The sequence below is a fragment of the Alligator mississippiensis genome, chromosome 16 (assembly GCF_030867095.1).
Source record: "Alligator mississippiensis isolate rAllMis1 chromosome 16, rAllMis1, whole genome shotgun sequence".
Taxonomy (NCBI): Eukaryota; Metazoa; Chordata; order Crocodylia; family Alligatoridae; genus Alligator; species Alligator mississippiensis.
This window is the reverse complement of record NC_081839.1, coordinates 6,019,578-6,044,675: the sequence shown is the minus strand read 5'-3', so window position 1 is coordinate 6,044,675 and position 25,098 is coordinate 6,019,578. Positions and strand designations below refer to the sequence as shown.

The 25,098-nt window shown below is 42.6% G+C and overlaps 1 protein-coding gene across 5 annotated transcripts in view; it reads left to right on the top strand.

The window, feature by feature from the left end:
- RFX2 (regulatory factor X2) overlaps positions 1-25,098 on the top strand; it is an 87,950-nt gene that overhangs the window by 44,643 nt on the left and 18,209 nt on the right. For 2 of the 5 annotated variants that reach the window (XM_019485384.2, XM_019485383.2), the window contains exons 3-8: positions 2,748-2,837; positions 3,653-3,732; positions 5,137-5,401; positions 10,647-10,721; positions 18,193-18,374; positions 23,201-23,320. In XM_019485384.2, the coding sequence (XP_019340929.1) occupies positions 2,748-2,837; positions 3,653-3,732; positions 5,137-5,401; positions 10,647-10,721; positions 18,193-18,374; positions 23,201-23,320 (812 nt within the window). The remainder of the gene's footprint in view (positions 1-2,747; positions 2,838-3,652; positions 3,733-5,136; positions 5,402-10,646; positions 10,722-18,192; positions 18,375-23,200; positions 23,321-25,098) is intronic. The other 3 variants (XM_006266810.4, XM_059720025.1, XM_019485385.2) reach the window with 3 other exon arrangements.

Here is a 25,098-nt window from a genome sequence, read left to right as displayed (position 1 = left end):
TATCAGTCGTTTGAAAAATGATAGCTTCTTCTGCCTTTTCTGTGATGCTTGCTTCAGACGGAAGGAAAAATCCCACCTTTGAAGTCAACAGAAAAACTCCCATTGACTCACTCACAGTAATAGGAAGCCTCCCAGGCAAATTACTGTATGTTCTCACAACTTGTACTCGAAGAGAAGTTATAACGCAGTCCTGTTGGGAGATGGTGGGTAAGTCCCAGGCAGTGCAGATGGATGAATCTCAGATGTCTTTCCTATTGAAAGCTCTCAAAGTGTTTTCTAAAGTTAGATAAAGACCATTACCCCCAGTTTAGAGATGGGTTAGTAAACTGAGGCAGAATGAAGTGACATGACTAAGGCCACCCAGAAGAGGCTGAATGAGAATTTGTATCCCCTAATGCTTAGGCACATTGGCTTGGTGTCAGGGGACTATCGTTGAAGGTGAATTTGCCCTGGTATCTGCCTTAATCCAAATTGTTTCCAAGCTTCTACAAATCAATGCTGGTTTGTGTTATGGAAGTGAGCAGTGCAGATGCTCATAACAGTCTTTCCTGGCCTTTAAATCCAATAAACTCATACATTGGACAAATGATGAATTCTGCAAAGTAACTTTAGTGCTAAACCATTGAGGAAGGCTTCAGAGGGCCTGCATACATTGCAGGTTGATGATACCGAAATTGGAATCTGTGTAGCACAGATGAACGTGATTGGAGTCTCTGTGGCAGCTTGGCTTGATTTAACTAATGACAAAGACGTGGTTATACACAGTGGTCTTATTAAAAAAGATGAAAAAATCCTAGAAGTGTTATGGGGTCTTCCTTCACTCAGTTTGATTTGAAAGGGCTGGACTACTTGTTTGATGTTTGGAAAAGCTGGATTAATCCCAGGAGTTTCTTTTCACTCTTACTCATCTCTGCACCTCCCACTTCCAGTGGAAGCAGAAATGGGAACCTGAATCTTGATGAGAAAATCCTGTAGGAGATTTCTGCATGCCAATTTGGCAGACTTGAATTGTTCAGGTACCTTTAGCACTCCTGGGAGTCTCCCTGAGCTGCACTCAAACTTGGGAATTTGCGGGCGGTTGGCTGGTTTGCCGACTATAAAAATAAATACAATATCCTGTGTATGACCTTAAAAAAGAATGCACACCATAAAGGTTCAGGAAAAACTATAAAAGTTCCCAAGGTATAATCCAGTGTGAGTTTATCTGCTTTCTAAATTAGCCTTGCTGACCATTAACCATGCTAACCTTTTTCCTTGAACATGGAGAACATACTTTATTATGTTAAACTTTTGCAAGCTGGGGCCTCAAGTGAGCAATGCTTTTGAAGTCCAGTAATTTGTGTGAATAAGCATAGGTTAGATCCTGATTCAGCAAAGTTCTTCAACACGGTCCTACTCTCATTGATTTCAATGGACCTACTTAAATATAAGTGCATCAGGGTTTTGTTATCATAAGGGCATCTATACACATACATTGAGGCTGCTTTGACACGCTGTAATTACAGAGCCAACTCGAGTGATCAATTAATTGAGTCTGCTGGAGAGTGGGAATTGCCACGGGCCATCAGACTCCAACATCATGTGTATCAGCATCCCCACACTGAAAAATGGCAGTGGGGTTACTTTAACCAAAGCTCGTTCAAGCTTTAGTTAAAGACTCTAGTGCATTTAATAGCATTTACAACCCATGGGCTTTTACTATGGATATTACACAGGGGTGCACAGATACCAAGGTGATAGGTAATACTATAAAGCCATACAATTGGTTATGGCTAGTAGAAATGGTTACTTTCTAGTAGACTTGTCTTGTTTCTGTTCCAGGATTCTTTCTCACAGCAGTTTTTCTAACATATCCAGTACACTGGTAGTCTTCAAAGCATCAGCAACTCCCTTTTAGAGACTTTTGCACTGCCTAAAAGCTGTAATTAATTTTTTCCTGATACTTGGCCTAACTGCATTTTGCACATTCGTTTCACTATACATCGTTACGCTCCCACGTGCCACTCTAAATAATTCCATTCTATCCTTGGTGTTCTCCCCATTCACATACTTTGGAGCATGCAAAAGTGTACAAGACACCTCATGGGTCAAATAAGACATGGGCCTCTGCCTCAAGCTTAAAACAATGTCAGACATAGCGCAAAGAGGTGGATGAGTAGCAAAACGATAGGGACAGGCAGGGCTTCCAGGAGTGAGATTACACAGCTGAATGGAGGCACAAGAATGTCTTGGCTGTATTACTGGTAGTGATCATGACAGAAGTGGCTTTTGCAGAAAGGTTAGTGACCTGTTATAGCAGCACTGGAAAACATTTCCCTGGCAGGAGAACATGTAGAGGTGGGAGGACAGACTATTCCAGTTGACTTGTGATTTGACCTTTTTTTTTTTTTTTAACACCTGTCTCTGAAAACCAGCTCATTTCTATTATTCCTTGGATGACTGATTGAAGAGGGGCCCATGTCATAAAGCTTGGATCCAGATTGCAGGTTTTGCTTTGTTTAGTGTGGGGTTTGGGGCTATGTCCCAACTTTACCGTAATTTTAGATTAGATGGGCTAGTGAGGGAAGCATTAGGACAGGGAATGGACATGGGTCAATATAAAACCTAGTGTGGGACTGTTGCCTCTTTAGGATTTGGAGCCAGTTCCCTAGGAAGTGTGGCCGGAGGTGGGCTAGCTGGAATAACGTGCTCTGGGTTTAAGGGTAAGACTGAACCTAACTGGACGTTTCTATATTTTATTCTTTCAGAGGGTTTTGGTTCAAGCGACGGGCTCTGCTCCCAAAGGAGCTCAGATGCAGCAAATCTCCGTTCCCAGAGTTCAGCAGGTGCCACAGCAGGTAAGGTCAATGCAGTGGAGAAGTAATGGCTATTGCCATGGAATAATCAGTGAGTAAATAGGATCTACCGCCCCTTCCTAACCTCCATGTCCCCTGGGTGTCTCTTGAAACCATATACAGCATCTATTTGCTAAAATCTATATATTTAATTAGTTGTGTATGATTGGGACACTTGAGATGGCAAGGAGAGCAATTTCCTTGATCCCTGCATCTGATTGTTCCTTGCTTTGGACTGGTAACAGAAGAGACTCCCACAGTTAAGGATTAAAATGAAACCTCTCTTTAGCACCCCTCTCCCATGCCTGTCTAACATTAAAGATTTGGGAGGCATGTTTATTTTTTAAAATTGCTGGACTATTTCTAAAAAAAAATTGCTCTTCTGTCAAGATTTATTTTCAGGGCTAAACTTATTTTATGGAAAAGGTGCTAAATTGTGTGAATGCAGTGGGTACATGGGGCTGCAAGTGGAGAACCAGGCACGATGATGGCCATTGCCTACTTTGTGTATTTTCATGCCTCCTTTTGATTTGAACATAAACACATGCCCCAGAATTTTGGGGTTTCCAAAAATAATCCAAATGTCAAGGTAAAGTTGTTGATTCTTGAACCGTTTTGGCCACCACGTTAAGTGCTATCGCTCTGTGTGTGTGTGTGTGTGTGTGTGTGTGTGTGTGTGTGTGTGTGTGTGTGTATACACACACACACACTATATTTATATATATATATATAGAGAGAGAGAGTGTGTGTGTGTAGCTTTGCCATTGCTTTTTAAAAATAATTCCTCTATAAACCCGGCATTTTGCTATTTGTTTCAGGTGCAAGCTGTGCAGCACGTGTACCCAGCTCAAGTCCAGTATGTGGAGGGAGGAGAGGCTGTCTACACCAATGGGACCATGTAAGAACCTCCTCTCATTCACTACAGAAAGCCCCTCTGGTAGAAGTGAAAGTCCATTTTGCTTTCTTTGAGAGAGAATCAAAGCCCGCACAGTTGGGGAGATGCACACAAAGTCTTACTCACCATTTCACGTACTCATGTGGGGCTGTGTATGCTGTCAGTCGTTGTATTTTCCATTGTAAATATACTATTTTGTCCAATGCTGCTCTTGGAAATGGGGGCCCATAAAAGCCAGGTGGAGGAGAGGGGGGGATAGCAGGACAAGGGCATTGTCTGGGATGTGAAATACTCAGGTTCAAGTCCATGACTTGCTTGGTTTGAAATGTTCTGGGATGAAAATTTGCCCAGTGCAGAATTGAACCAAACTTCAGAATTTCCTTAAGTTGCTGCAAGAAGGAGGTTCCTTCTCTAGTTGACTCTCCGAAGGCTGGATCCTCTGGTCTGGCCACTAAATACTTGACCAATGGCTGACACTCTTCATTATGAGTGGTCTAAAAATTCCCAATATATCACAAGAAATTTATAAAACACTTCTCTTTCCTATGAGACTTAATTTCTGGTTCTTTAACTAAATGTCAAAAAATGTAAAGAGTTCTGTTGATTTAAAGTCCATTTTATTTAGTGGGAGGTGGAGAGGGGAGAGCAGGGAAATGTTTCGATGTAAAAAAAATTAACCAGCTCTGTTTACCGTGTACTTCTTAAGTCCTTCTTGTACTTAAGGCTTGTACTTCCTAAGTTTTGGCAAAAGTTCAAATGACTTATGCTTTTAAGCTGTGTTTTCAATGGGCACTTCCAAGCCTCAAGCCTGGTCTACAATTAGAAACTTTTGCCAGCCAGGCTGTGGCTTTTGTAATGAGACTTCTCTAGCAGCAAAACATTTTGTGGAGACAGTTGTACCAGTAAGGAAGTGCTTTAACTGGTATAGCTTATTTCATTCAAGGTGCTGCTATAAACTAAAATGGGCAAACGAGCAGGATTTACAGAAGGAGGGTATTTCCCTGTAGTTAAATAGACTTTATCTAGTACAAACAAAATTTCAGCGCAATTAAAAGTATAAATGGGACATAGGTGCCTTTAGGTTTATGGTACAGGCCAGGCTGAGATGGCCCTTCCCAGACCCCGTGCATTATTACAGTGCATGTCCCAACATTGCACGTCTAAGGCCAAATGCTCTGGTCTGTGGCTTGGGGCCTACTTCAGGGTTGCCACGGGTGAGATTAGTGTTGTCAAAGTTGACTTTTACATTGAAGCTACATTTCAATGCAGCAAATCCCAGCCACAGTACAGCCAAGGCTCTTTTAAAATTTAGTACAGATTGCAGAACCTATTGTAAGTGAGATTAGGCAACTAAGCCCCCCTCGCCTGCGTGTGCTTCACATCCTAACCCTATTGTTTCTTTGACAGACGAGCTGCCTACTCCTACAACACCGAAGCTCAGATTTACGCCCCCAGCAGTGCAGCTTCCTATTTCGAGCCACAGGGAGGTGGAGCTCAGGTGACTACAGCGGCATCCTCTCCTACAGCCATTCCCTCTCACAGCATGGTGGGCATCACCATGGACATTGGGGGAAGTCAGATCCTCTCCAGCTCAGGAGCCTATCTCATTCATGGGGGGATGGAAAACACTAGACATTCTCTGTCACATACTTCACGTTCCTCTCCAGCAACGGTATGTAGCCCTGCAGGTGTTGCCGCTACAGAGCCAGGAATTATTCTAAGGGAACAGAAAAGACTTCAGAAAAATAAGACGTCAGATCACTAGCTCTGTGTTTGTGTCTATTGAGAAATGTAATGTAAAGGAGAGTGATGGAAGACACGGTGGTGCGGTACTGGATAAGCATGTTATCAGTAGGAGTTTGGGATGTCTCATCACTTATGAGCACAGCTGGGCGAAGTGTGGGGGTTTGGCAAAAAACAGTCTTGCCTAAAAAATACAAAAAGTCAATTTTGTCTTGCCGTTTTAAAATGGAATCTTTTATTTCAAAATATCTTCTTTTTTTTTAAATTTGACTTAATGTAATAAAAAGGGATTATACCAGAAACTGAAATGTTTCAGTTCATCCTAAATGAATTTTCTTTTTTCAATTCACCCAGGTAGCCTCAAAAAAAGACTATTCACACCCCTCTACTTAGGAGTGTGTTAATTAGCTTGTTCTGAATGCTCACTGAAAAGCATTCGTGGTTCCCTGTGGCACTGTGTATTTTTTTTTATATGCCACATGTTGCATAACATTTATTTTAGAACTTTAAAATATTTTTGGCATTATTTTTTTTGTTCTTCTGCCTGTAAATTCAAATACTTGGTTACCAGGAACACAACTCTACAGGGATAAATATTTATAAATGAGCTAAAATAGCTTACCTGTGGCTATGTGTGTCAGGGCTGTTATGTAAGGACCTTCCAGGCCTAGAAATACATGCTATCAGAAGTTCATTGGAGCTGGTGTTCTGCTGGGACGGGGGTCACCTTCTCTGTCCAAGTGGATGTGTGTTGAAATATGGAGGCATAATCACAGCCATACATGGCCAGACTTCCCAATGTGGACAGCAGCTGGGGGGAAAAGAGTGGGAGCTGCTGATTCCTGACTATTTCTGAAAATCTGCCCAACACAATTCTCATTTCTAGCCCTGCAAATGTATGAAATGAGACTTCGAAGACCTTGCATTTTCATACTGAAAAGAGCTGTCACTAATCCAGGATTGAATTTTGCTTGATTGAGGATTTTGGCAGGGGTAACTTTTTGCACGCGTGTGGGAAAAATGTGTCTTGCTTTCAGAGACGGAAGAAAAAGTTTCTTTGAGGAAGGTTAGTTTGTGGGGGAGAATGTATTTTTGGAAGCGTAAGAGTAGGCTGCAGCTGGGAGCGGAGAGCTCTGCAGAGGTTTGAAGGCTGTGACAAGTTGAAATAGGAGAGGGATTCAAAAAGGGAGTGCCCTGGTCACATTGACGGGTGAAAAAATAATGATGGTTTGCAACATTTTGTACAGACTGAAGGGAAGACAGCAGGGTGGTGAAAAGGCCAGAGTAGGTGAAGTTGCTATAATGGAAGCTGGATATAATGGGGACTTCAGAGGTTTGGCTAGGGAGCTGGAAAGCAAAGCGTAGCTCATACAAATATCCAGGCAAGGGGGGATTTGGATACAGCTTGGGTGTGCGGTGCAAAGATGGCAAGAGTCCAAGCATGCAGACAGAAGTTACTGAGGGTCACTTTGGAGCACCTTCATCTGAACCCTTCAGATTTTCACAGGATTGGGCTCTTTTAAAGCACTCTGCAGCTATGCACTTGTGTTTAGTTATGGCGGTAGAGAGCTTGCAGGGGCCAGATCAGGTGAAAATTGTCACTTCTGCCTGCGCCTCAAATGTTTCCCATATTGCAGCCTCAACCAGCAGGAAAGGTGGTCATATTACTGGCAGCGACAGGGAACGTGGCAGTGGAGAGGGCTGGGGAGGGAAGCTGACACTAAGACATGCGTGGGGAGAGGTAGGACTATCCTCAGACAAGAGATCTGCGGTCAAAAGCTGGTATTCAAAAACTAGCAGCAGCATAAGAAATGCTGCAGAGTTTTATCACGGGAAGTTTGGCCTGTAAAGAAAAAGTCTGGCGCAGGATGTAAAGACTTGGTAGCGATTTGTTTGAACTGAGGAACAAGCACGTGTTTAAACTTGCTCCCAACATCTCTGCAGGGCTGCAGTTATGGCTGGAATAGGGGCTGCTCTTGGTTTATAGGTAGCACCTCTACCAGACTGCTTAAACCGTAAGTCGTATCGGCTAAATACAGACACTCACAAAGCCTCTGGGAGAAGCGCTCTATTGCGCTTTACTTAAAGCACTATAAGTTAGAGCGTGAGCAAACCGAACAGTTGTTGGCTGTTTGTTGGAGCAGGGTTGGCGGGGTGGGATCTTGGAGCCTGCCTACATTGGCCACGGGTGGCACTGATGTGCCACTCTTTTCCCCACCCCAGGCCTTCCCCTGCAGCCTTCCTGGCCAGGCAGCTGCATGCCACAGGGCCAGGGCATCTGTGGGGAGAAAGAACCTCTTTCCCCCTCCTCCCCCCAGCTGCAGCTCACAGCTGGCTAGAGGGAGAAGGTGGAGCTGGGAGCAGAGGGGACGGGGCTGGTCCGGCACTTGAGCAGAGCAAACAAGCTCTGCCTGAGGCTACAGTGCAGCCCTGCGCTACATCCCCTGGGATGGTGGCAATAATGCTCTGTTAACCCTCAATAAGATCTGGCACAGACATTCGATAAAGCGCTCTAACAGAATGCACTTTAGTCTCGTACCTCAGTCACCGAGGATTAATTTAGAGCACGATCTGCCATTTTTGAAGTGCTATAAGAGCTGCGAATGTCTGTTCAGTTATGGTTTTAGGGTGCTTTCTGTGCACTTAAAGTGCAATAGGTGCAATGGCTGTACCCAGCCATCATGCTTGTAGCTAGAGGCGTGTATGTATCTGTATCAATAAATCTCAACTTCAAGCTCAGAAATGCAAAGTCCGGCTTATGACTTCATCTGAATAGCTATTCAGAACCTCTGTCATCTTGCCATCCACTCCAAACCCAGTTAATCAATGTGATGGTAGCTCTTTTGGTATAATCCCCACACTGTCACCCTCTTTAGCAGCTAGTGACTAGCAGTTAATAGAGACTTGTCATCACCTTGTACATCCGTGACCATGAAATGACCTGGCAAACCCTTAAGTGATGCATGTCTCTGGCTTGCCATGTGCCCTGGAGCATATTCAAGAGATCCAGTACTTCTCTTTACTCAGACTAAACCTGGAATAGAGATGGTGTGAAAGATATAGCAACTTTAACAAGCTCTGCTGAACTACACCACATCCAGCCTCATGAGTTTTATGCCGGCCAAAAGCACTGAAATCCCCAAGTACCAGAGACTTGGTGCATCTTCCTGCAGGGTGTGCTATTGCTGGGATCATCAGAAGTGTAATTCTCTGATGACTATTTTTGCAACTTTAGGATGTTGGCAGATGTACAACATAAAAACCCAGACTGTAGAAATGTGTGTATGTGTGTTGTTGGTGTTTTCAGCTTTCATTTTCCTTGTCACTGTGTTATGGGAGTGTGCACACCATGAAGATACTTTCATTATTTCTCTCTGTCCTGATCAGGAGAAGAAAGTGGTGTTACTCTCTGATACTTTTACTCATTTCTTCAAGGCTGCGTCAACAAACGGTTGATGAGTTTTGGTTCCTCATGGTTATTTCACAGGAGGTTCCTTAGAAACCAGTGAAGCAGACTTAGTCCCTGAGACTAGTCCTTATTTTGAGCTGGATAGTGTAATGCTAAACCAACGGGTGCTACAACCTGCATGATCTGTTCTGTATGTCATGTCTTATGATTTAATGAGCAGAAACCAAGGAATTAATGCTGGAGAGATTTGTGTAGGAGGCTGGGTACTTATCTTTATTCAGATACTGTGCAAGCCACATCCTTGATTACTGAATGCAACTTCAAAAGCTCTCAATCCATCCACTCCCTTTGGTGTGTGGCAGATGCTGACTTTGAAACTAGTTGCTTTGATTCTCCCTTTATCTTATGACTACCTTCCTGAGAGTCACATTGCAAACTGGACTGCAAAGAGTTGGCTAACATACGAAGGAGACCAGAGGAAGGCTGCCCTCTTTTTGGCTAGCAAAGTGCAAACCCCAAACAGCACCTTGCCCCCTGGCTGCTGGCTGTTGGCTAATGTGGTAACGTTCACACCTGCCGATCTATGCTGTTGATGCTCCATGTGTGTGCTTCTGCTGAACTGTTTCTCTTCCATACGGCTGCAGCTTGTGAGCCATCTGGACCAAGTCACATTCAGGAAGAAGAATAATTAATGTCTCTGCTTACTTGCATTATGAGTCATTAGTTACCAAGATGCTATGTGCCTTTTTGTCCTGTCGCTTGGTTTGGGCCATGATTTGCCTTGGCCTTTTCTCTGATGTGTGTATTTACTGGAGATGAATAGCAGGGCTCGGTACGTGCCCAAGCCCTAAGCTTGGACTTTTTGGTTAGTTTTCTTCACTTGCAAACAGCCGGTGTTCTCTGACACTCACTGTCCAGGGATCTGTATTCCCGTAGGAGTCAGATCAGTAGCTCCAAGAGCCCCTTGTCTGCATGTTAGTATTGGGAGAATGGATTATTTCCCTTCTCTTCTCTCAGAGTAAACCTCCCCCAGGTTTGAGAGGAGGTCTTACATGACAGACTCCGCTGAACAGCATAGATCGGTACACAAGACCAACACAGTCCTGGCTGGGAGGGAACAGTGTCTCCTAAGGAAAGATGTAGGTTTTGGTTGGAGATCTATCCAGCCACAGACAAGGCCCAGTTCTGCTTAAGCCACAAAGATCTGATACCTCCTGTCCCCATGTCTGTAGGATTTTAGACCGGAAAACTCATGCCAATCAGTATATTTGCAGAATTTGGCATCTCATTCAGCAGCTCTCACTTCTTAGGAAGTGCTAATAACTAAAGTTATTAATGTGGGTTTCCCGGTCAGATGATGGTGACACACTAATTTTATGTAGTGAATCTCCACTTAGCCATGTTTCTACAAGGAGCAGTTTTGTATGAATGACTTGCTATATAGGGGGCAAAGGAAAGGCAAAAGATATCTACTTTAAGAACAGGGCGTATTCCATGGAAGCTCTGAAATTATCCTAGTTTCACTCTTTCACCCCTCATATGTTCTTGCTGTACAATTAGTTTGCATGTGGTACAATAACATTTCTTTGCTGTGGCTTCATCCATTGAGGTCTGTATCTCATCTACTCGCCTCTTTGTCACAAGCCTGTGGATAGAAAGCATTAATCATTACTCAGATATAAAAGACAGATCTTTGGCTTATTGCTAACTATCTGATTTCCTTTCTTTTCTTTTTCTTTTTTTTTTATGTGCACGTTTTCTTTAGCTTGAAATGGCGATTGAAAACCTACAAAAAAATGAAGGGATTACATCACACAAAAGCAGTTTGCTCAACAGCCATGTAAGTTATTACTGGACTTTACAATCTTTTTCCTGCTTTGGGAAGAGTGTTATTTATAGAAGTTTTGTATACCAGCAATCTGGGCAAAGCCAAACAGCCTAAGACTTGGTTGGCGGCTCTCCCCGTGGCAGCCCGGACTGTAAAACCAAGAGCAGGCAAAACATTTGCTTGCCAAGATGCTCTGGACTCTGTTAACTGCCTCTGCCCCATACTTGTTGATTTAATCTGCCTGCAATATAAACTGTTAGAAAAATTTGTTTCCAGCTGCTGGAGTTTTAAGTATGCTTTGCCAGAAAACTGTTGGTCCCTACACCCCTTATCTAGAGTGATTTCACTAGAGATTTCCAAACATTGTAAAGCAAAGGCAAATGCTATGTGCATATCTTGGTACATATTTATTTTCTCTCCTGGTAGCTAGGAAAAGCCATCCCTGTTGTAGTGTTACTCGAGACCTATTTGCTGGACATCTTCTGTTCTTGATAAGACCGACCATTTCTTTTCTTTGCGTGAAGTCTTCTGCGTGATGGCTTACGGACCTCACCAAGCAAAGCTTTGTTTCTACCACGCGCGTAAAATAGTCAGCAAGCTGCAGAAGTAGTCCTGAAATTCCAGTTCCCAAACCACTTCTGCATTCCCGCTGCCTTAAGATGATTGCGCTCTCGTTCAGACCTGCAAGGCAGCACAGCTACAGCCGCTGCAAAGCGTTTTTACTTGTGGCCAGTGCACAAGCTGGAAATAAGCCAGCATGGCTCTCAGAGCCCAGGGTAGGTTTCTTGAGCTGTCGGAGAGGAAAAAAATGTTCATAAACTGAACGTATTTCATGTAGAAAATTATGGCAATACACATGGGATCCCACACTGACCCATTTTAAAGCAGTCTCTTGGAGTAGAACAGCACTCAAAATAGCCCATGAGATCAGAAAGGGGTTTCCTGCACCGCGGTGAACTTCCCCAAAACTGACTAAGGAAGGAAGTTTACCAGATTTTTTTTTTCTGAGTACGTTTTAATTATATAAAGTCACAAATAACTTGATTTAATTTGATTTCTCTGGTATGACCTTCCTTAAGCATTCAAAAAAACATCACAAGATCTTGACTCAAAAATCATGCAGTCTGGTTTTAAAACTTTGTGGCACTTCCTAAGTTGGAGCCTGTAGGAATCTCATTTCAAACGTATTCTCTGCATCAACAGAGGCTGAAAACAAATGTTGTTTTCATTTAAATGCATAAAGTTATTATTATTATTTTTAATCAAGCTTTTAATTTAATCATGGGACTCCAGGATCTGGAACACTGAGATAAACACGAAATATTATGAAACACTGTATGGGATGGGGAGAGCTGGAAACATTGAAATTCTCCTAGAATATTCTGTATCATAATTTGACTGGCTGTCTACAGTTGTGCAAAAGGTTGATAGGACGGGACCTTCGGCTTACTTGGCTGTGACTGGTGACCATTTAAATGTCAACAGTCATGTTTTTCTTTTTACGTAAAGGCAAAAAGGCTCCTGACATTAAACGTTATTAAAAAAAAAAAAAAAAATCTGAATCACGAATCCACTGATTGCTGCCTTGCAAGCTTGTGCCCTGCTCTGTGCATGCCTTTCTGCAGTGCCTTGTTGACTGAATGAAACAACTGGCTGGTTCATTTCATTTTGCTTCTCATGAGCACCGTCGCCATTTCTTCCATGAGTACAAGACAGAATTGCTACGTTAAATTAAATTGCTTTACAGTTTAAAGAACACGGATCACGATCTCTCCCAAGCGTCGTGCAGAATTCCGATGCTTCAAATTTAAGTTCTCTTCCAACGAGGACTTTGCAAAACCTGCAACGAATAACCGGTTTCATGAAAATATGAATCCATCATGACTTTTGTGTTACTGCTTGAGAATCATACAGTTAAAGGCCAAACGGGCCTGTCCGCACTGATGTGGAATGGAAAAGAGAAAGCTAATAGATATTTAAACCTTTCAAGTTTCAATGTTGTATGGTGTTAGGATCACAAGGAAGGATAGTAAAATTTGATCTTTTTCCTCCCCTGGCTTGGTCCCTCTAGTGAAGAGGTTATTTCCCCAGGAAAGTTGTTTGCCAGTGTTTAATTATAGTATTAGTTAGGGCTTCGTTGTTCTTTTTTTGTTTCTGCTCAAAGTTTTATGTGCTAAGCTGCATTCTTTTTATTTCATGTCATCCTTCATGTTATGCAAGGTTCATTGGGTAAATGTAATATCTTTGATGAGACCAACTCAATACTTGGAAAAATTGTTCTTTGCCAGTTTTTGGGCACAGACACCCTTCATCAAGCACAGGGAAAGTCTCCTGGTGTTTTGTGTTCTCAGGTTATAACAGCTCTTTAAATTCCTGGAGTGGAGATTCCCGTACTGCCAACAGCAGCTGTTTGCACATCAGGATTTCAAAACCTAGAAGGGTTTCGTTATAAGGAGATCGTTTAGGCTACCTCTTTGGGCCATATCTGTAAAAAAAACCGAGTCACACAAGTAGTGTTGCTGAAGTGAAGGACTTTGCTCACGTGACTAAGAGCTATTTTTGGTAGTATGGTTTTGATGAATTAGATCACGTTATTTTAAAAAGTTCTTGGTGCGGATGCTTAAGTGCACTTGATATGTCCGAAGAGTTAGAAACTGAGGCCAAGGTTAAACCGCCAGTGCCATGTGACATTGTTAGGAATGATACCGACTTGCTGTAAGTATGCCTGGGAGAGCACTCGGACATGTAAAGCCAAGGCAAGCAGGGAAGAGGTTGGACTCTATGGATGTTAATATGTGTATTTTAAGATCACGTGAAGAGGCTTTGCAAAGTGCGTCACAGTTTTCAAAGGTGAGTACCTGATGTTGGGGACTTCAATCCAACCTGAGACACCTAAGGCAGTGTCTTGATTTTCAAGGGTTTGCAGCGCTTCCAGACATGTATGGAAGTCCTGAAAGCCAGCAGGAGCTGCTAGTTCTCCGAAAAATCAGACCTTTTCCCTAAGTGCCTAGATGCGAATTTGTCTGCCCACCTTTGTCCAACCACATTTGAAAATTTCCCTTGAAACTTTAAATGACATTGAGGAGGCAGAGCAATGGCTTTAGATGTTGTTGTAAGTGGGCATAAAAAGATGGGGATAATGGTGAGCAATGGAAAACACACGCTGAACATCAGGAAACTTTTTTTTTCCCCTGGCAGTGGATGACTTTCATATGGGAAGTGGTGGAAACGTATAGAATTTTGCCATTGACTTTAGTGGGGTCAGGACTTCACCCCAAATTCGTCCTTTGGGGATGTTTAACATTCGACCGGAGCAATCACTAGTGAAACTACTGCAGAGAATAATTTTCCATTGACAGAGTGGGAGGAAACGCAGTGAGCTAAAGAGTGAGATGTTATTTCTATGAAAAAAGTCAGTTGACCAAGAACTTTAGACAATGGTTCCTAGAGCAGTTATGTAGTCAAAGGCTGACACCCTTTCATTTGATTTAATTCTAGTATACTATGCCTTTACAGAGGATGGAGAGAAATGCACAAAAAATTCACAATGCCCAGTCTAAGGATTTTCCATAGGAAATTCTTGGCTACCCACCCCTGAGAGAGCTGAGGTACCGCAGGCATCTGGCATCAATGCCAAGTCTATGCAGTTCTGTCTTTTTCCTTTCCAGATATAATTTAAGCTCTTGTTCCCTAAAGCCCAGAGTAACCTGAGCCTACATTTCCTGGGATGACCTAAGGCTAGGAACAGATGTTGCATTTGTCTTGGGACAAGTTGTGCACCTGTATTGGTCCCAGAACAGAAAAATCCTGGGCTTGACATGTATTGTACATCCCCTTTCCAGCCAGGGTGTAGCGAGCGGCTTAATGCACTGCTGCTTTCCTGCCATTGATTCAATGATGCAGTCCCTGGACAGCCATTCAAATGCACGTTGCAATGTTCAAAGACAAGCCTAACACTTCTTATCCCATGTACCTTTTCAGGGTTTATCTTAGGACAACAATTATAGATGTCTGAATGATTGCACTTTGTGCTGGGTCAAATGCCACATCTGTTTGTAGCCTAACTACCCCTGTTTGTTGAAGCAGTGGCTGCCTGAAAGACTATTTAAATCTCTGACTAATGGCCAGACTTTTCCCTTGCTCAACTGGAGTCTGAGATTGAGGATCTTTAGTGTTTGATGTAAAATGAATTATTTTGGATTCAGTTTTGTTTAATCCCCTACCCCATTCCTTCCTTTCTTTGCAGAATTCAGTGGATTTTTAAAAAAATGAATAAGCACCCCCTGATCTAGCTATGGGTGCTTGTAGATCTTACTTAAAGAAACAATTTTTAAATGTGATTAAAGCACCTGCCCATGTACTGAAGTCTATGGAATTAAAGCACGTGCTTAAAGCTAGGCCCATGTGTTTAAGTTAAATCAGGATCTAAGAATGGATTACTAGAGGTGGTTGAGAAACTTTTAATGAAACGCATTTGGTTGAAAATGCCCGCACATCAGAAATGATACTTTCTATGGTTTTGATTTGAAAAAAAAATCTTCATTGGAAAGATTTCTCAGCTTCCGGGTGAAATTTTTGGTGAGACTGGGAAACAGGCCTAATCCCAGTATAGTCAAGAGTCTGGGATGTGAAGACCTGGGTTCAAGCCTTGCTCAGAATAACACAGAGCAGGATCTTAGCCTGAAATCCCCCCCACCCCAGCAGAGTGCCCTGGCCACCAGGCTCTTGGCTATTCAGGGCAAGTGTTTACTTTGTTTGTCATTTTTTTAATCTAGATTTTATTCAAATGCCGAATGAAAACAAATTTCAGATTCTTGAAACCATTTTTAAAAAATGAACTTCTTGCTTTGGAGCTAGTCCTATAAGATCTTTTCTCGCCATTCTTGTGAGTCAAATTTGGCTCAGAATTTGGTAAAATAAATAACTATTTTTGCAAAAAACCAAAGAAACGGTTGCCACTGAATAAAATAAAGATGCGATGGAAAAATTCCCCTGCAGGATTTCATAATGTGGTCCTGGCGGCATAAAGCCCCAAAGCAAAAATGACTAGGATTTGATCACTGTATATGGGAACATGACGCTGAAGAATTTCTCCTTGTTGTTCAGCCCTTGTAAACGCAATAGCAAGTGAAAATAAATTTAATTTCTTTTGAAGAGTATTAGCATTTGAAGTTTCTAAAGCGGTGGACTCAAGGCACCCCTCCATAACTTTTGGGAATTGAGTGGCACCCAATTTCAAGAACTAATTTACATATGACAGTACTTACCTCCTTGCAGAGGGGGTAGGCCATGGGGGTAGGGGATTGATTGTCCAGGCAGGGATAAGCATGATCCACACTTTTCTGCTTATTTTCTCGCACTTTGCTTATCTCCTAATGCCTTCTGGCATCCTTCAAAGGATTTGGAAGCACCCTAGGGTGCCCTGGCACCCTGGTTGAGAATCACTGATCTAAAGCAATGCTAATAATGTAGGAAAGGAAAAGTTAATTAAAAAATGTTTATATCCCGACAAATTTCCTATTTAAGCTCAGATGTTTCTCTTCATCGTGATGCTAATTCAATGGCGGGAGACCGTATTGTAAAGCTTGGAACTATATGGAGTTATATGTATGGATTAACGAGAAGTGAAAAAATATGGTGCTCTTAGAAAATGAATTTAGAAGGCAAATGTCACAGAAAAATCTGGGTCAGGAAATATGCAAGATCAAATGGAACGTGAGGCTTATTTTTCCTTTATCCTAAGCCCTTTGTACTCTAGTGTATGGCTGTGTTTTTTTGGCTTGCAACAAGAACGTGTTCAGATGGGAAGGATTTGTTGTGACTGAATACAGTCCACAGGACAAACAGAATTAGCAGAGAACAAGGGTAATTCTTGGCCAGTGAATCTTCTACATGTATTGGACGGGCTAAAATTAACATGGATGTGGACTAATTTGAAACAGAACCCCTGCTGGTCTATTGTGCCAGAAATACATGGGGTCTGTCTTTTGTTATAGATGGCTTAATCAATAACTTCAGGGCTGCAGGCTGGCCATTCTCCTCTGCAAATAAGGGTTTGAATGGATGTAGATTGCTAGCATGTCAGTGTGCTTTTAAAATAGGCTATGGGACTTGTGGGCTTAGAAATTCGTTATCTGGGAAATGCACAGAAATGGCTTGGAGAACAAGTGAATGCAAAGAGGTAGGAAGGCAGGCCCGTGCACCGCGGGATTCAGAACATACGGCCCAAGGAGTCTTGTCTTGTGGCTGTGACAATTGGCCTGATCCAAAGCCAAGTGAAGTCAATAGAAACAGTTAAGTGAACTTCAATGGGGCTTTGAGCAAGCCCCCCAAATCCATATTATTATAAAGAAATAAAGCGGAAAATGCAGCTTGGGTTTATTGGTACGCAGCTAGCCTGAAGCAGATGAAGTTTGCGACTCTGATACCTACAGCTGCAAAACATATGTCCATAAACGCAATTATCTCATTCTGGGCAAAAAAGGGCTGTGCGGCCTCAGCTCGGATTCTGCGCTCACGCAAACATATGCAGAAATAACTCAATTGAAATGAGCAGGCCAGGTTTGCCATTGCAAGCTGAAGTTTTGATTTTGATGGGGCCTGTATCGTCTGTCTGCTACTTCCTCCTTGCCCCTTGATACCACCTTGTTGTGAGTTTACACCCTAAGATTTTCCTTGCCCTCGATAAAGGAAATAGCTTATCCGCATTCTCTTCTGCTTCTGCAGTTAGCTTTTCTTTTGCCGTTTTATTAATATATGTTTTCATAGTCACTTAAATGCGGCTTTTGTTTTATTTCCTTGAAAACTGCATTTAGCCCATTAGAGGGGCGTGTGTTTTGGTCCCTTTATATTCTAATTCATGAGCTGTAGTTGTGCGACTGACCTGCCCTTTCAGACTGGCTGGATATAAATAATTTATATCTAATTGCAAACTTTACTCAACATAAATGTCAAGAGGAGTACAGTTCAGGCAATACATTTTGAAAAATAGCTGGTACCTCATCGCAGTTTTAAGGTCGGTTTGGTAACCGTTTATTTTGTTGTAAAGGGAGCAACTGCAAACATCTCTGTTTTTCAAATGAGCAATGATTCATTGACTGAAGCACGTTTCTTTGGCCCCGTTTAAACTTGGGTTTGGTGCTAGCGGACAGAGTAGCCATGTATTTTGGTTCCTCAGAGGTTTTTCCAGCTTTGTAAGTAGCGTTAGGTATCATTGACTTTTTCACTGGAACCCATGAGCTCCTCTGAGACGATGTTTTCCACGATTCAAATCCCCCCTACAGCGATGTCACTGAATGAAGGACAAGCATGAGCAGCAGCGTGCACATTACTTTGGTGTGGTATTGCATAGCTTTTTGCTCACTTATTTCATAAAGCGATAATTAGCTGCAATTAGCAGCTGTCATGGTTTTAGGAGGGATATTCAAAACATCCTTTGTCTTTTGCATTGTGGATTTTAAATGTTATATTTTTATGCATGAAGCTCCAGTGGCTGTTGGACAATTATGAGACGGCTGAAGGAGTGAGCCTCCCCAGGAGCTCTCTGTATAACCATTACCTGCGGCACTGTCAGGAGCACAAACTAGATCCAGTGAACGCCGCTTCCTTTGGAAAACTGATCCGCTCCGTGTTCATGGGGCTGAGAACTCGACGCCTGGGAACAAGGTTGGTATGCAGGGGGCTCGTAGTAAGGGCTGGGCTGGAAAAGTGGTACATTTTGGTTTTCTTTTGGTCTTTCCCTGTCCATTTTTCTGCTATTCCTGGAAGATCATGGCAGGAGCAAGTTTCTGAACTGCCACTTCATCAAATTAAAGACAGGATCCCATGGCACAAGACACGTCTCCCTCACTGCAAGCTCATTCAGTGCACTGGATGGACTGGTGGTGATGCACCGTCTTTTTTTCTTCTTTTTTTTTTTATGGCATCACCGTTTTAACTTGGTGCAGATTGTTTGAGAGGCTCCGTTCAGTGCCCTTGATGTTAGGTGGCATGAATCCAACACCTGCTATGGTGGTAAAAACTCCAGTGGGCCATTGCTGTCACTTTGTCCCTCTGGAAAACCTCAGTAGGATGACCCTTTCAGAGAATTGCACAAGGTGTAAGTGCTGTTGGTAAAGGCGTGGAGAGCCTGCTCTAAAAGGCAGTTTATAAAAAAACAAGTATCATATATAATTGAACTGTTTTCAGTGGCTGCAAAATGTTCTCAAGCACAGCGGCTCCTGACCTTTGCATTTTTCAGGAAGGAAAACCATTGCCTTCTTCTTTCACAGCCAATGCTAGCAAATATTTCTCACCTTCTGTTCCTGGGGCAGAAAGTTTTAGTGACTGTTACTCAGCAGTCAAAGCTCTGTTAGACCCAGGGAAACGGCCAAGTTGTATATCAAAGGGAAAACTGCCATTCTGCGCTACGTTAAATGTCATGACAGTTTTAACGTGTCATGAGGCAAGGCTCCCCTGTCGGCATGAATCAGCTGGGTCATGTTTTTTTGGTAACAAAATGAATTGCAGGTGTGGTGCTAGGGCCAGATTCTTGCTGAAGAGACTTCACTTGGAGTGCTGGAGCATGTGGGTGGACAGACGGTTTCCAAAGGCATCTTTATTCTATTTGAAAGTTGGCTTCATAGTAATAAACACCATTGTCTTAGAAATTAAACACCCAAGTTTCACTTTGATTCACAAAGCCAGAGTTGTAGCAGATGGAGAGGCTGCTTTCCAATCTGGAACTCTTGCCCCTACCTGTCCCAACAGCGCTGCAGTGGAGCGAAGGCATTTTTCGGCGAGGTCCGTCACTAATGCTCCAGACTCTAGCAACTCAGTTGCAGTTAAAACAGCTTGATTTTGATCTCAGTTAAAACAGAGTAGCTCTGACTTCTTCAGTCCGGTTACTCTGTTCCAGATGAGAACAACATCTGGCCCCAAATCTTTAGACTCAGGCAAGTGATTCAGAGTTCCCTAAGGTGGAGGCAGGGCTCTAGCCTTTCAGACTTGGAGCACACCAGGCTGCATTTCATTAGCAGGCTGGTCCTTTTAAGAAGTGCGAGGACCCTATCTAAAGCTGAATAGAGTAAGAGCATTCGGCGTGTGATGGTAACGGGTAAAATGGCATTTAAAGCAAACAAATCTGTTAAAATGCCAACTGGATGTTTCCAATATATATCCAAAGTGTCTGACCAGTGTTACAGATGCATCTGATCTGAGGGAATATGTGGCATCCATAAAACTAGTAGCCAGAACGGAGAAAGGAACCTTGATTTTTTCTTTTTTAATGGAATAACATCTTTATTGCAAAAATAAGATGGATATTCAGGTATATAGACAAGGACCAAAACAGATGTGAAAGCACCAGGCCAGCTGTGAAAGCACCAGGCATACAAAGGGGGAGATTTTGACTCCTTCCAGTAATTTAGTTAGAATTTAAATGCTTCCGGAAAAGTTCTTTAGAGGAGGATGGTTATTTAACCATGAGAAGGCAAAGATATTCTATTTACAGTAAAACAAAACATCCTGTGATTCCCTGCAATCCTTGTCTAAGTTTAAAAATGGTCAGAGCCAGCCAGAAAATAGGATTTGATTTCTGCAAGGAAATTCCAGCATTTCAGAATTTGCTGTCCTTCCAAATTGGAACAGAAAAATGAAACTGCAGAACTTTCCATGGAATGGAAATTCAAAAAAAAAAAAGGTTTCATTTTGATCCCACGCTTTGGCATTCTTTGAAGGAGTAAGGAATGATTAATGGCTCCTACGTTCCCTTATTAATATCAGCCATGTGCCTTCAATAACAGAGCCTTTCATTAATAATGAAAGTACAATAGGTCCCCTAAAATATGAAAGTCAGGTGCAAGCTAGATACTGAGCTGTTCTGCAGATCTAGCCTTGATATAGGTGTCTAAATAGGAGTGGGATGCTATTAATAATTTGGCCCATGTTTGCAGGCTCTGGGTGCTTTTGAAAATTTGATCTTTAAAAACAATTGAAGTGGAGGGTGGGTGGACTGTAAAGAGTAGAGTAGAGCCAAGCAGAAACAGAAATATTAAACTCTCATGACCACCTACAGAGATAGCTAGCTAGATAAATACATGTAATAGTTATTTAACTTAAAGTCGTTTGTTTAGGTTCACGGACATGACTTGAGCGTATTTTAATTGGTTTAAGCATTAGCTATTTGACTTACATTATGAGAACTGAGCGTTTAATATACGGTTGGCGAAATGACTCATTGCAGCAACACAAAGCTAAAAATAAAAATAATAATAATAAAAAAAAAAAATCTCCCCTTCAGTAACCTGGAAAGAAATCATTCCTGCCCCAGGGACAGAAGGGGTTCCAGGCGCAAACGGTCCTTTCTCTGAATGACTGAGGCTGGCGGGTGAAAGCATCATTAGATTTAAGAAATGTTCAGGCTTTTCAACCAGTAGTAGTGCCAAAGAGACAGAGATAGCAAATTGTAACTTTTTCTAATCATCGGCAGTGAGGGAGCACCTCTCTGGGAGGCTCCTTAGTTACAAATTGGCACCATTTGCTGGAATCTAAATGAGAATGAGTCCTCTCTCGCCCGTGGCCGTGTTGTTTATCCATCTCGTTCGTTTAACGTTTTTTCTTTGTCGGTTACTGTACCTCTACAAGGAACTCCGGTTCACGGGAATACTCGAATTGACATAGCCATGTGCAATGCTGAAATCTTAGCGGAGTGTCTTTTCATCACCCTTGAGAGCTTGCTTCACTGACCAAACAGACCACAATAAGTCTCAGCCTTTCAAAATCTCATATGGGTTTATTTCATCCATAAACCCGAACCACCCCAAGCACAAAATGCATAGACAGCAGGAAACCTGGGGCTGGAAACTTCCACGGATTTTTCTTTTCCTGGGTGAAGGGCTTATCTAATTTCAGATACAGAAATCTGACCCTTTAAAGGAATATTATTTAGCAGTGTAAACCCAATCCTGTTCAGTTTAGCTCACAGGGGAAAACGCATCCCAGATCTTTGCAGCATTCTTTTGAATAATAATTCTAACACTTGTTTCTTATAGTCTAAATGGTTTGGGTCTCTTGAGAATGTCTTGCATAAAACCCTTCAGAAATTACAGTGAAATCATCTGGGAACTAAAATCTCAGCTGCACTATTAAAAAAACCCAAACAAACCCAGTTACACTGATGTCAAAAGCAACTCTTCCCAAGTCTGAGGCTGGTGCTGGGAGCTCAATGAAGGGGCAGATGTCTCCCCCTCTGACTGCAGCAGAAGGAAAAAAGATGCTGGAAGGACTGAGAAGTGGGCGGGCGGGGACCGGCCAAGAGCATTTCCAACTACACTCTTCAGTCGCTGGAATGAGTCAGCTCTGTTGGTGCCAATGGGCGTTGAATGCAGCGCAGCCAGGATCAGCTTTTGGTGCTTTCAAAACACAGTATTTATGTGTTTGTGTGTGTGTCCGGATGATGCCACAGCCACAAATATGGCCAAAATACCTAAAACAGGGGCGGGCAATTATTTCTGGTGGAGGGCCGCTTACTGAGTTTTGGCAAGCTATCGAGTGCCGCATGACAGGCAGTCAAGGGCAGATAAATATACATTTTCTAAATTTTTTAGGGATAGAATGGCCTGGTGGGTCGCATCCAGCCCGCAGGCTGCGTTTTGCCCACCCCAACCTAAAGACCCTTGCTCCATTTTAAGGACCGGTCTGGCTTCTCATTGCAGTCAGCGATTAAGCCTCCATTGATTTCGAGTATTAAATTGATCTGGCCCAAAGTATTTTGACTGAGTAATCTGCTATCTGTCCTTGAATAAAGTCCTTATGAAGTAGATTGAAAAAAAGGTTAGACTGGGTCTAGGCTACAAAATAGTAGACACACTGGGCGCATGTTCCGGTGCATTTTAAGAAGCAATAAATTATTTTACTGCCCATTAAAGTGTCACATAAACCGTGACATTACACTAATGCACAGTAAAATGGTCTCCTGCACGTTAAGCATCACTAAAAAAGTGTAAATGTGCTACTGCAGCCTAATGCACATTAGTTCAACACCTTGCATTGGAGGTACTAAATTGAATGCGCCTTGGAAAAGGCGCATTAATGCACGTGTAGATGCTCCCACTGCTAGGTAGACATCACTGCATCCTGTTTTGCAACATGATACCACATTTAAGCAGAGCTGGGTGCTCTGTTCAAAGAAATCTTATAAAGGGATCCCTGATCACAATCAAAACACAGGGTCTTACAGCATCAACTCCTGGATCTTATATATGGCAACATTTGAAAATGTGTGTACCACTAAATTAGGGTCCTGACATGCTTCTAGAACAAAGTAAATCTGTTCACAGTTGGCGTCTAGGTTCAGACAGAAGTGGTTCCAACATGTAGCAGAAAACAGATGCGTGTTGCAACAAATCATTTGTACTGTCAAATCATTCACCAAGGCCTAAAAGTAAATTGCGGGGGTAACATGTCATCTCCATTGAGTATCTGACATCAAGGTTTTAATGTTATACTTTCAGAGGAAACTCAAAATATCATTATTATGGGATCCGTCTAAAGCCAGACTCTCCGCTCAATCGCTTGCAGGAAGACACCCAGTACATGGCAATGAGGCAACAGCCCGTACACCAGAAACAAAGGTATGTGCCCGGCGCTGCTCACCCCATCTAGCTGCAGGCATGAAGAATGGTCTCCCCCCAAAAAAGCAAATGCTTGGGCTCCATCTTTCACAGCACAGGCAGGGAAGCCACGAGCTAGGATGGGGCAGGTCAGTAAATTAAAACATCTGTATAATTTAAGTGATAAATTACGGCTGTTTGGTAAAAGTACCCATCCTACACATGAGATGGAGCCAGAATAAAGACGCTTCAGCAGAAGTTCTGACTCCACTGGCTCTTCTTGCCTTTTGCCTGCTCTGTGCCAGGGGTTTGAACTCAGCTTGCCTGTTGCTATGGTGAACGCTACACTATATCCTCAGTGTTTTTAGGATCTCAGCTACATATTATTATCTGTGCTTAACCATTAGAAGGAGTCCTGATTATTTTTTTTATAGAACATCTAGTGCGAGAAATTCAAATGGGTTGCTGTTAGTCTCCCATCTGGTCACTCCAGGGAATTTTTTTTATTTAAAAGGCATGTGACACAGCAACTTTGGCATTTCCTTTTGGCAGCTTGGGCACTCTGACTTCTTGCTACTACTCCCGTAGCTCCCCAAAAGCAAAGGGATGACTAAGCCAGCTTCAGAGTTTTTTAAAATGGTCTATTTTGGACATCGATAATAGTTAGGTCATTTATTCTGCTTTTTGCCTCCTCCCATGAGACAACATAAGCGGATTTGATCTTGGTACAATTAAGTTTCTAGTCAAGTGGGTAAATCATAGAAAATGAGGGCACCTCAGGAGGTCACATCTAGTCCAACCCCCTGCTCAAAGCAGGACCAGCCCCAACTACATCATCCCAACCAGGGCTTTGTCTAGCTGGGTTTTGAAAAGGATGGAGAGTCCACAACCTCTCTGGGTAACCTATTCCAGTGTTTTACTACCCTCCTAGTGAGAAAATTCATCCTAATATCCAACCTAAACTTCCCTTGCTGCAACTTGAGCCCATTGCTCCTTGTTTTGTCACCTGCCACCACTGAGAACAGCCCAGCTCCATCCTCTTGTGAACCCCACTATAGTGTGCCACAAGGCTGTTAGGCTTATGTTGCAAAAGAAGTTGCCTTCTTGTTTCTTGAAAGAAGCAGGGTTATCCCTAGGAGATGCACAACATGGATGATAGATTATAATAATCCCCTTCACATAGGCTCTTATGAAAGTCGTGTGTGAAGAATGGGTTAAAATTACCTTTAGGTCTAGTTTCCTGCTGACCCACTCATTCAGTGCTGCAGATTGTGTAGGTCCAGCCAATATATTAGCATTAAAAATACTGGCCACACTTGGCTGTTCTCCGTGGCAAAAATTCATGAAATAGTGGTGTGCGCTTGGCCCTTCATTTCCCGTGTTAGGAGTTCCTGTCTCGTCTCTGGAAAACACCCCCAGCAATCTCTTCTTGAGATGTAAAACAGCATTTGAACATGTATTTACGTGTCCATTTTAAACTTACAGAATGCTGAATGGCAGCGTAAGAGTGATGTTGTAGCTGTGATGGTCGGGAAATTATGAGAGACGAGGCTGTTTTAGAGTGATAGCTTTTTTGGACCAACTGTGTAGTTGGGCTAGAGTTAGACAAGCTTTTGAATGCAAGACATTCTTCATCTGAATGTCTGGCATTTGAAAGCTTGTCTAACTCTAGCCCCACTACACAGTTGATCCAATAATAGCCATGACATTAAGAAATCCTTGTCTTTTGTATAAACGATGAATGTGTAGCATAAAGCCAATATAGGGATAATGTGATATGGCTGCAACCACATTCACAA